Genomic DNA, 12,746 nt, shown 5'->3' with positions numbered 1-12,746 from the left:
GAGGGGAGGCAACGTTTAGCTGCGGCATCAAATGCTTATCTCGCGACCGGGCGCAAGGGGAACTGGCGGCTCAATCTCCCACGCGAAAGGAGGAAAGCAGGAAGGCAGCGTGGGAGAGAGGGGGTGCGGCTTCTACTCTGCGTACTTGTACTTTGCGCAGCTGAGGGCTGTCGTGCACACTGTATCTTGAAAGTGATCTCCACACGGCTTTGACCTTTGTATGTGCTGTCCTTTCGCCGCTCAGTTTCCGTTGAAGCAATAGACCGCACAAACCTTCGCTCGCTGCTATCGCCACGCGTACTCATGCAAGCGTTTTGACAGTGGTTGTCTGCGGTCATCGAGTGTGATCTATTCATGTTTGCTCATGCGCGCTGACACCATGCTTGTTAATTCAGTTAGTAAGCGGATTTAATTATTTATTTATTTATTTATTTATTTTCAAATACTGCAGCCCTATGCAGGGCTATTGCAGGAGTGGGAGTACATGGAATACATAAATGAAAGACTTAGAACATTAACATCACACCAATGCTTGTACAAAATCAGATGTCGCCATTTCACGAACACAACCGGGTAAATCATTCCAGCATTCAATAACTCTCGGAAAAAAACTGTGTTTGAATACGTTAGTGCGCGCAAAAAAGGGCTTTAGGTTAAGGTTGTGGCCACGTCTAGTCGGAAGAGCAGTAGCATGCACGATGTAGTTATCATTAGACAGTCGGCAAGACGAGTGAACAAATGAATGTAACAGTTTCAAAGAATCAATATCACGTCTGGTACACAAAAGCGGTAATTTCAAAGCGGTCATTGCAGATGAGGGTGAAAAAACACGGTCATAGCGATGGTGAATGAAACGAACAGCCTTCCTTTGGACAGAATGTGTCCAAGTTTATGCAGCCGATAAAACTACTATCCTTACTCTGTATAGTTCTCTACTAATTTGCTATAGCAATTGATCCTTCGCCTTTCGGGCGAAACTGCGACATTTTCGTGCAACCTTACTTTAGCTGTTTTCTTCATGCTTTTTTTTTTTTTTGCTGGACGCAACAAAAGGTCACCCCTCGCGTTACTTTCACGGTTTTATTTTTTCTTGATGGACACAATGAAAAGTCACCCCTCGCGTTACAATCAAGTAAATACGGTAATCGGAAATTGCTGGGAGAGGCCTTCGTCCATGAAGGGGACGTAACATGTGCTGACAGTGTTGAGGAACAGAAGTGTGGAATTACTGTATGTGTGCTCTTTTTCAGGCAATTGCTCAAGTCACACAATGAATACCACGTTGCCTTCACCAGGAAGCTCCTCTGCGAAAGGCATACAGCGACAGAGCCACTCCTTCGCTTTGTTTGGTCGTATTGGGAGCACTATGTTGATGTGAGTTATTGCCCCGATGTAGCCTCATTGAAAAAAAAAAACAAAAAACGGTGCAGATTTGCACGTACTAAACACTAGATTTAAATATCGTAGAGCTTATGAAAGTCGTCCTAAGCATCTGATCAGTGAAAGTGAAAGCACTGAATCAGTGAACGCACTGATTCAGCATTTCTCTGAGGTTAAGCTAGCCCGAGTGCCACATATTTATACCAATGGGGGACACTTTTCCATTATGTGAGTCATTGAAGCTAGAATGCGTGAGTGTGTGTTTACTGTGAGAACAAGGTTAGCCCTGCATGCTGTATTACTACTGTTATGTGCTGGAGCATGCAGCGAACATGTTGCTGCTAGCAGTTAGGTAAAGTTAGTAATCACAGTAATGTGAAAGCTTGTGTGAATGACAAGCCAGACCTGGTTATCGACGTGCATCGTTATAAAATGTCAGTGGCTCTACTGTTTATCATGAAACAATGCTTCCAGTATCAAGGGCTACATACTAAAGCAGCAAATTTATGAAATTCTGTGATATCTAATGCAGTTATAGAGGACATACAAAGTTTTTCTCACAGTTAGGCAATATTTAGATAGCGTTAACTGTGCTTGTCTTTATTGCTCCTCAGGCGGTAAGCCAACATGCCAGGCTGATCTTCAGGGGCATCGTGGACATGAACATCCTGCTGGCATCAAGTAAGTTTTGTGCATAGCTCTGTATTTCCAACTCTTTTTGAGACAGATTTTCTTTTTTTATTTTTCTCCGAAGCAACAGAGATATTGAGGATACAATAGGATACTGTTAGCGAGTGTACGTTTTTTGCACCAGTATGTTTCCTCACCAGACGAGTTTTCGTCAAACACTTGACTAAATAGCATACTGTATGAACGAACTTGCCAGACATAACAAAAGTATGTCATTGGAGTGTACAACATAGGAAGTACGCTACAAACAAAAATGCAGTTCAAACAGCTATACAGTCGGCTTTTGTTAATTTTATCCTGACAGAACTGATAAAACTGGTCGAATTATCCGGCGGGTCGAATTAAACAAAAGGCAGAAAGAACGGCAAAACACGCCGTTGATTTACCTTGCAGTATTTGCCTTTAAAGTTAGCTTCGCCGCAATACAGTCGTGTTATGCAGTGAAGGGTACCAAGTGGGGAAAGGTGCCATTGTTACGGGACATTGCATCTGTTCCTTAATTTACACATGCACGTGCACCATCTCCGGTCACAGTACGATCACCAAGATGCCTAATAAGCGCACTGGCAGGTCTTCAGAGTTTTAGCTAGACCCCTGCTTCTTTGTTGGCTATAAATGCAAAACCCCAATTAACTAACTTTGTTCTCCTGTATTAGTAACTAGAATGTAAGCTTTCTTCAATTTTTCGCTGGAAACCGAGTTCTGTGTTGTCATTCTTTCACACACCCCCGCTGAGCCTATACGGCAAGAAACCTAGCTAGATAGCCACACCAAACGCGGCGGGTGTAGGCAGAGAAACTAAGACATCATTACTTTTTAAATGGTGGGGAAGAACACAAGCAAGACGTAGAGTACAGTGCTCTAGGCATGCAGTTACATGGTGTGACGTTCCAAGGTTAGAGGAAGTTCTGATCACCATCATGCCCGTTCTTGCTGCCAGGCGAACAGGAGGCTCGTGCCTTCTTGGAGGAGTCGGCTGTGTTCCTGATCGACCTGCCGTGGCACCGCAAGGGCAAGTACGACACGATCGCCTACCTGGCCGAGGTGATGGGCTGCTCGGCACTGCTGCGGCTGAGGCCAGCGCTGGTCACTAGCCTCCTGTCGGCCGCCGAGGAACCCACCATGTGCTCATATGTGAGTGTTTTGGCTCAGATCGCCACTATTGGTCAATCGGAGAGCAGCGTGCAGTAGTAGCTAGGGCCAGATATTCTCCATGGTGGTGATCAAGTGCTAATTCCTTACTGCATGAATTTAGATTTTCTTGTGAAAAAAATTAGACAAGCCTTTGCTTAGGCCAGATGTGCCTAAACCATCCTCGCTTTTTAAAGAAACACTTTTTTGCCAATTTATGATCAAAATTTGTCTCATATCATACGTGATATTACACTATGCAGTTACAGGTATATTTTCTAACCATGCAAAAAAAAAAAAAACGCATTTTCGCTCCGAAAGGCGAAACCTCGATTGTGATAGCAAATTAGTAGAGAGCTGTACGAAGCAAAGGTAGTGGTTTAATGGGCCATATAAAGTTGTAGACATTCGCTTTTTAACCAAATAGACAAGCACAGTGTTACGCACGCACAGGAAAACATGAACACATCTCACTCGATGACCGCGGAAAACGCCGGAGTGAGAAAGTGCGCCAGCAGCAGCGGGCAAATTGACCGCCACAACGACTCTTGTCTTGCTTCAACGCGAACTAAATGTCGAAAGCACAGTGCATACGAAGCTACCAGCACTCGGTGCATGCACTTTGTCCCCATCGCATATCGCTTTGAAGATGAGGCCCGCGAGGGCGGGCACTTAACCCATGTTGAAAATCGCTTTCAAGATATGGGGGCCGCGCTGTGAGCAGCAGCAGACGGAGGATAACGCACCCCCCCCCCCCCCCCGCCCCCCTTCCTCTTCCTCTCTGTCGCCTCGCCCCCGTGCCTCGCGCGCGTCTTCAGCGCGCTTTCGGCCTGCCTTCCTCCCTCATGTGTGCTATATTGAGCCGTGATTGCCGGCTCACCCTCGTACGCTTTCACTCAGGCACACAGCGTATGGCACGCGGCGACGATTTTATCACTGTTGGACTTTATACGGAACCTCACGGCGACGGCAGAAATGCGCTTGGAGTGTCCATTAATTGCTATGGCAATAAAAAGACATTTGAAATGCAGAACGCTTGAAAAAAATATCATAACCATTGAAGAAACTTGACACATTGCTAAGATTGAGTTTATTTCTCACAGGTCCAGCTAGTACAAGTGTCATCAAAATTTGATGATGTCATTCTTGATTGAATAATTCATACCTTCAGTATCTTGCCCGGATCATTTATAAACCTTGGCTTTATGTTAATTTTTGCTTTGTATAGTCTTGGTGAGTTTGGGGCAAGCAGAAGAAAAGACCTGCTTCCTCTTCTTCCAAGACGTATTTGCTTCTATTGTTGTTGGCTCTTGGAACATGGCAGGCCCTACGCTGTCTTCATCATCAACACTGCTGGCATTTCTATTTTTATTACTTATTCTGCACCAGTAATGGTTCTGAGAAAAAGTATAGCTCATGCAAACGATAAATTTTGCCACCAAACTTCTTCTTTGGCGAGGAAATGTATCTCTACTGTCCTCCAGGCAGACAACCCATAACTGCATGCTGTATCATATGTAATACGGCAATTAATGCTTGCCTCACAGAGCCACTCAATTAATTTCTCTATTGAAACATCAGAGATGGCTAATAAGGACCCTGATATTTTTTGTGCACTGATTTCAAGTGTATAAATTGTGGAAATAACATGTTTATTTACTAACTTTTCACATGTTATGTGACGAGTTGTTGCCATGCATTTTGTAAAGGAAAAATAGCTCAAGTATTATGTCCAGTGATAAAGTCATTATGTATTTCGTTGCTAGAGAGGACATAGATTCTGGGTAAATATGGTGACTTTTCTTTCTTTTGTTAGGCTAGAAGTTGTTCTATGTATAGCATATGTGATACACCATGCAGTAAGGGCTAAACTGTGACACTCCAGAAATGTTCTTGAGAGAGGCCTTTGTCCTATGGCTTAACTTCAGAAAACATGCAATATGTATTCTTCCTATATTTACATTTACAGTCAACATTTGATTTTTCGGACTCCTAGGGGCCGTGAAAACGTCTGAAAAATTGGGCAGTCCAAAAAAAAAGAATGCATGCCTTTTACTGGCCCCAAGGGCTCAAATCGCCACAGGCACGTCCGAAATAGCTCTGGAGGCCTACCAGTACACTTATTAGGCGTATCGGTGCTCATACTACGATGGGAGACGGCGGGTGCATGCGTTTACAGCCTCCCGCATTTTTAACTATATCGTGCGAGAACATTATAATATGGCCGTACGTCGTCCTGGAGGGAACTTCGCTTCAGACGACTCTTGCACAGAAGAGTGCTTGGTGCACTTGAGAGTACTTCAGCCAGTCTCGCTGATTATCACCGCTTAAAGGCGCTAAAATGACGTGTGATGGACGCTCGCTCATTAAAAATGTGGGAGGCTGTACAATTAAGGAATGCATACTGTGTTCAGTGACAATTGCCCTTTCCTACTCTTGGTATGCAACACTGCTGTAGTGAGGCGAAGCTGACTTTCGGGAACTGACATTATGCAACGCGAAGGCGTCCGAATTATTGGGCATGTCTGAAAAATCGGGAACCCGGTGGTGGGGGGGGGGCAGGTCGGAGGAGCGAACCGGCCCAGGGTGGAAACGCAGCAGGCAAAAAGTCCAGTCCGAAAAATCGGTTGTTGGCTGTATTGCAGTTAATTTCTTGTTTTCACTAGTGTGAATAACCATGTACGATCAAGACGCTTTCATATACACTTCCTCTTTTCTTTATCCTCTTTCTTCTTCTGCCTAATGTTGTTTTGTCTATCACATTTATCTATTCTTTACTTTTTTTGTGTGAGCCTCTGATTGATTGATAATTACTTTTTAAGCACAGACAGCAGCTGAGGATTATGGAATATTTATTTTCAATATTACTCCTTTTCAGTGTACTTTTGGGATTTTCAAAGTGGTGAGGTCATTCTTTCTTTTCTTTCTTTCTCTTGAAGGTTAAAGACTTAGTGCAGAAGTTAGCATCCCTGCATCGAAAGGAAGCCTGCACAGCTGAGTTCGAGCGTGCCTGGCTAGAGCCGTTTTCCTCGGCCACCAAGAACCATTCCAGAGAGCTGCTTGTACCTCTGTTTCAGGTGAGTGTGTGTCCTGCGGCCTTGAATCTCTTATCGAGGATTCGTGCCATGTTCTGTTGTATGCGTTATGTATCCAGTCCGCAGAAGCTGCTATCCTTTTGAAGCTTCTTTAATCTGTGTAATGTGATTTTTTTTCTCCTGTGTCTTTATTTTTTGACAGCATGTCTTGCCTGTCCTCACTACCATTCACCCTGGGACTACACAATACGTATTTGGCAAGCTTTCGGAGGACCGGAGTAAGTGTTCAGTAGTTCTGTATTTAGGTCAGAAGTGTGCAAACTTGGGCTTGTTGGTAGGTCTTACAATTGAACCTTGTTATAGCAAAGTTGCATCTGAAATTAAGATAGCATCATTATATGACACTCGTCATCATTAGAGTAAGATACCATCATTATACAAGGCATTCATTATAAGTAGAGATGTGTGAATATCAAATTTCTTGCATACAAATCGAATACGAATACTTAGCCTCGAATATCGAATTGAATATGGAATAATGATATGCACATGCATTTATTAGCAAGTTGGGTTATATTAACATGTTAGTACATCCCTGTTACATTGTCAATGGTAAAAAAATCAGACTTTTAAGCAGGTATCCTAAAAGAGAGTGGATTTGGCTCATTTTAAGTCGGGAAATTGAGTAATTACCACTAGCTGTCCATTCTTTCCAATCTGTGCCTTATTATACAACATCGAATGCCTGTAAACTAAGAGGCACTTCACCCTGTGCCAGCCGTCTCTCATCGCATTTGTTGTCAAGTAATAAGCTGCAAATGAGTGCACCCTCGCTTCCGCAAACCCGTGCCCCTTGCTCTTGAAAGACTGACTTTCCCGCGATGCATGGACGTCTGGTGGCGAAGCGTGCTTTACAGAGGAAATTTCATCAGCCGCACAGAATTATAAAAATTCAGCACAAGATTAGATACTTATTCTTGGAGTAGATAGAAACAAATGCTAAGAACTGTGTTTGCTCCCACACAGCCAGCAGTATATTCAATTTGTTTAGAATATTCGTATCCAACCAAATAATCAAAAATTTTCAAATGCGTTGTATTAAAATCGAATGCAGATATTAAAAATGTAGAATCAATAATATTTGAAATTTCCGAATACTCGCACATCCTTAGTTGTAAGCGTACATTAATTACAAGCGCTGATATCGGTGAGAAACATTTTATACTTACTTTGTTTGATCCAATAATTCGTTATATCCATATTTCTTGTACTGAGGTTCGACTATAAACAAATAGTGGAAGCGTGCTTTCTGTTGTTTCGTCCCAGCACTGGCACTCGGTTTAGCTAGCTCTTACGTGTAGGAAGCAGTTCTTGCTTCATTTGTGTGCAAGCATAATAGAATTTGCACTCACCCATTGGTTGTAGATTAGATGGCACGCAATTTAACATAATTCGGAGGACAAGTTCTCCGTGTAGCAAACATTCACCATTATCATTTTTTAGAAATGGAAATGACTGTAAAGGAGTTATTTTATGCTTGTTGTAAATAACATCAGATGGCGCAAGGAGCTGTTGAAGAGCTAAATTGGGAGCAATGACTCACTTGTGTGCAATGAAGCCCACCTTCATTACAGCGTAAAAAGATTTTTTTGTTTTTTTGTTTTAAGTAAACTTCATCTTTCTGACAAATTTCTTGCATGGCCTTGCTTTATATGATTATCAGAATTGCTTGCACATGATGTTTGGAGCATACACTAGTGTGCAGTTACGCCCACATTTGTTACATTGTAATTTTTTTTTTCGGGTCAAGTTCACCTTTCTGACAGAAATTCTTGGGGTGGTCTTACTTTATATGAACATCAGACAAATTTCTGTCTTTTTTGCTAGTTCTTCGCATTTTTTTACCGTTCCTTATAGTAGGTAGGCTAACATGTTAAATAGACATTTTGGGCTCCCACACATTTTAAGCAGAGCAGATTTGTTTACTAAACAAACGGGCACAGAACACTAAGCATGACTTCAATTCAACAGTTTTGGCCCTCTGTAGGGCACACATAGATTCTCGTCTTCCAAATTTACCCTTTCTGCTGGCACATTAAAGAACCCCAGGTGGTGAAAATTGATCCGGAGTACCCCACTACGGTGTGCCTCATAATAATATTGTGGTGTTGGCCCGTAAAACCCCATAATAACCCCACCATATCTGGTGCATGTATTGTTTGCGATTCGGAATGTTGCCACGGCAACCATTGCAACTAGTTCTTTTTCTTAGCAAACACAGACATTATTTTCTTTGTAATATGAATTTACTTGCCAACTAGACCAGGTGTCATTCAATTGCTGATTTTATCTGCAAGAACAGATGATTGCAGCAACTAACTGTTACTGCAGGTGATTTCGTCCCGGCCACCCTGAAGTGTCTGCTGCTTGACAAGGCACTCATTGAGTCTGGAAACCTGGAGCGATGGCGTCATGTCCTTCTTCAAGGAATGTCCCACAGGGATGTGCAGGTAAGATATCAAGCCTGCTGTTGCTTAATTGTTGGGAGAAATGGTAAGTAGTGCTAATTGATTTATGCTGCATATTAGTCTAAACCACTCTATTGATTCAATTTGCCTGCCAGCACAAGATGCTGTTATCGGTTGGCACCTCGAAAATTCAATGGCAAATACACTGCAGTTCAAGTCAAACAGAAGTTGATTAGATGTGCCAACCATTTACATTAGTTTATTTTCTTGGTGGAGGCAAACTTTCAATATCAACACGTCTTGGGAGGCACAGGGGGCACATGTGTAGTACAGTGGAATCTCGATGATACGAATCTCACGGGGTCACGAAAAAATTCGTATCATCGAAACACAATTAAAACTAGCTAAATTAAAGAGTCGAGAGGTGAACTCACTCAGGCACACGTACGTAAAAAGCATTTACAGTATAGACCACTTATAACGTAACTGTTTATAGTGCAGAACTGGCTACAACCCCGCCTTTTCCGACTCCCGTTTACCCTCCCATAGAACTCCATGTATATACGCATACCGCTTACAGTGCAGCCGCGTGAGACGAAATTGCGGCTTCCGCGGGAAAATCTCGCCGACAAGGGCGGTAGCGAGCACGAGGTGCGCCCACCGATGGGAGAGGAGATCAACGAGGGCGATGCGGAGGAGGAGCATGAGACGTGGAGCGCGAGTCTAAGGGCGATAAAGTCGTCACCGCGCGCCGCATGTGCGAGTGAAAGCGCGCAGGAGACGCGGGGGGCCTTCACGGACAGCGAACGCACAGCGGAGAGCAAACGCGACTTCCGTTGCGCGAAAGGCCGTGGGGGTATGCGAGGGAAGGAGAGGGGGGGGGGGGGGCGACGCTGTGCTGCGGCGCCTAAGGCGCCAAATGCGTATCTTGCAACCGAGCGCAAGGGTAACTGGCGACGCAATCTCCCCACGCGAAAGGAGCAAAGCGGGAAGGTAGTGCGGGAGGGAGGGAGGGAGTGGGGTGGGGGGGGCGGCTTTTACTCTGCGCCTGTGCCGGCTGTCGGTGTTGTCGCGCGCACCGTATCTTGAAAGTGATCTCCACACGGCTCTGACCTTTGTATGCGCTGTGCTTACGCCGCTCAGTTTCCGTTGAAGCGATAGACCGCATGAGCCTTCGCTTGCTGCGGCGGCCGCGCGTGGGGAAGCGCGGCCGCCGCAGCGAGCGAAGAGACAAAAAGAAAAGCACAAAAGCAACAAAAGCGCCACCGCTTCAAACTCTTCGCGCCCAGTCGCGGCTTCCGCGCTGTCCGGCGCCGCGTCCGCGCCTCCGCACCAAAACAGAAAGGGAAAACGCGCGTGACTGCGCGCTGTTCTCTTTCGCGGCCGTCGGTGGGGCGGCGTTTATTCGTATCAACCGACGCGGGTCGAAAATCGATTCGTAACAACCGTTCTCTAGCACGTTGCAAAGTAATGGGGCTCGGCTGGGACCTCAGAAAAATTCGTATCATCGAGATTCCACTGTATTCAGTCTCAGCACCCCATCTTAAAGTAATATTGTATAAAGTTGAACTCCGCTATAACGAAATCGGCAGGGAAAGCGAAAAAAATATGCGACAATTTTGTTCTTGTGAAATCTGACAGAACAGACTGGAAATGCACTGAAAAACAAAACTTTACCGTCAAAATTTGGTTAGCCTACTTTGGCGAGCCTTCCTCAAGGCTATCTAGAACTGTATTGTTGACAGGACAAAGTGCATCACATGCATTGGTCAATGGTGACGGCTCAGCCATAGAGTGGTATTCTCGGCCGTGGTGTTCCCTCAGGGATACGATCACTTTAGCAAAATTCTGCATGATTCAGCACCAGATGTGTTGGCGTCCACGAGCAACACTGTAACACGCACACAACAGTGTAACTCTAGTGATAAGCACATTGTCTTGGCACGATGCCAGGACCGCTTTCGCCTGTAGATGCCGACATGTCCGAAAGCGTTCGACCGAGATTACAGCCCCATTGGGCAAATCTACATCCAGCGAAGGTGAATCCACATGCGATGCCTGTTGGGTAGTACCGAAACCAGTTTTCTTGAAGCAGGGACCGTATTCTCGGATGATCACTTTCAGGGACACAATACAGCCACAATTCTCAATTGCAGCCAGAGAGGCTCTAGGTGGGACGTGGACTTTTGTTTCATCTGCACACCATGAATTCACCTCCACCAAAATGTTACAGGGAGAGGAAAGAGTAAAAAACTATATTTACATTATATATTTACTATTTACAATGGTTGAGCGGCATACAAGATGGTGTTTTTATTCTTGTTGTTGTTGTCCTGAATAATTCTCGCGCATAAACCCACAGGGAGGGATTGGCCATAAAACAGGTGTGAAATGTACGCAATCTGTCTGCTTCATTGTCTTCTGCGCTATCCTTAGTTTCTTCTTTTGCAACGCCTTGTGACAAAAAATATAAACTTGCAGCACAGGTCCAGTCAGAAGTGTTTCAAGTTGTGTGACAAGTTCTAAATACAGTAGAACCCACTTATAACGATGCTGGTTTTGACAATACAGTATAGACCACTTATAACGTAACCGCTTATAGTGCAGGATCGGATATAGTGCGGTCTTTTCAGACTCCCGTTAATTTTCCCATAGCACTCCATGTATACACGTATCGCTTATAGTGCAGTTGCGGGAAACGAAATAACGGTTACAGTGCGGCTGCCTGGGAGTACAGAAGTCAGCGGAGACGGCAAACGCACCCCTCAAACGGTAGCCCCAAGGAGTGCTCGAGAAAGTTTTCGTTGCTCAAACTTTTCATGCGGAAGCATGATTACAAATAATTTTTCCCTCGGCTGATATTTTTATACCGGTTTGCTACATGTACCAGCCATATGGGCTTCAAGTGCGGTTTGAAATGGCCGAAAACTTCCTTACATCGAAACCGTGTCACGAAATTACTTCGTTGAGGTGTGAGAAAAAAATGCACTCTTTTCAATAGAAGTAAAATTGGGAAATGAAAATAGTTAGTTACATTGCGAATTTCATTGAATTGAGGTTTGTTATATCGATTTCTGACTGTATTACCAAGTTATGGTTGGCAGCTTATCCCTATTCTTGATAAGCATGCAGGCACTGCATTCTACCAGTATCATAGCGCTATACTATAGCGCAGAAACTTGGAGGCTCGCAAAGCAGCTTAGAAGTAGTTAAAAACCATGCAATGAGTGTTGGAACAAGAAAATGATAGGTGTGACATTAAGAGACGTTGCATGTAGTCACCACCTTAGTTTAACATTGCTAGGTGATTTCATTAGGAATAAGCAATTCTAGCACATCAGTAGAATTACTTGTTTCTGACGGTGCCAGATGAGTTTCTGTAGTTAGTACTATGAAAAAATGAGCTTTTTGTTTCAGTGCTTCTTCTTCGGTCTAGGTGCGGCTGGATACACTTCAACTGCTCACTGAACATCCCAAGTCGTGCGAGCCCGTGAAGCCACTGTGCCTGCGGCTGCTGCGCTCCTTCCTGCACCTCAACGTGAACATGCAGGGAGCACCATTCAGGCAGCAGATGATCTCCTGCATCAAAAAGGTGTGTTGCGAAACATAGTGGTTGTTATGATGTAGTAGGGTTGCCAAAGGAAAGTGGCCATGGGTGTCTGTCATTGAGAAGCTGGGCAGTTGCGAGGCTCAGCCTAGCAAATCTAAACGATTTATTTACCCAGTGAAGGTCAGAAACGATAGAGGGAAAGAAAAAAAAAAGAGGGGGAGGCACTTACTTTATACAGTTCAGGGCTTCCGAAATGTCTCCAGTTCCCTAACAGGGGAAGTCACCATGTTCATGGAATTCTTTCCTTTTTGTTGCATGGTCGACGGTCTGGGCCACCAAAAGCAAGAGTGCTCTCAATTATGTGGCTCGTCTGGCATACAAGAGAGGCGTGGTTCCTTGTAGCCACAGTTTACTGCAGATGTCATCGTTTTCGAGGCGAGTTGTAATAGGGTGTAGTGGGTAGGTTGGCTGCACGGCAGATTGGAACACTGC

The 12,746-nt window shown here is 44.5% G+C and overlaps 1 protein-coding gene across 1 annotated transcript in view; it reads left to right on the top strand.

Annotated features, from left to right (window-relative positions):
• The window catches only part of LOC119464286 (thyroid adenoma-associated protein homolog), a 60,448-nt gene that overhangs the window by 24,853 nt on the left and 22,849 nt on the right, over positions 1–12,746 (top strand). Inside the window, exons 11-17 of the mRNA XM_049656546.1 lie at positions 1,251–1,374; positions 1,995–2,061; positions 3,011–3,204; positions 6,141–6,278; positions 6,439–6,514; positions 8,628–8,746; positions 12,141–12,296. Of these exons, the coding sequence (XP_049512503.1) occupies positions 1,251–1,374; positions 1,995–2,061; positions 3,011–3,204; positions 6,141–6,278; positions 6,439–6,514; positions 8,628–8,746; positions 12,141–12,296 (874 nt within the window). The remainder of the gene's footprint in view (positions 1–1,250; positions 1,375–1,994; positions 2,062–3,010; positions 3,205–6,140; positions 6,279–6,438; positions 6,515–8,627; positions 8,747–12,140; positions 12,297–12,746) is intronic.

Source organism: Dermacentor silvarum, chromosome 9 (assembly GCF_013339745.2).
Source record: "Dermacentor silvarum isolate Dsil-2018 chromosome 9, BIME_Dsil_1.4, whole genome shotgun sequence".
Taxonomy (NCBI): Eukaryota; Metazoa; Arthropoda; class Arachnida; order Ixodida; family Ixodidae; genus Dermacentor; species Dermacentor silvarum.
The sequence above is the reverse complement of the archived record's forward strand: the minus strand, read 5'-3'. Positions and strand labels throughout refer to the sequence as shown.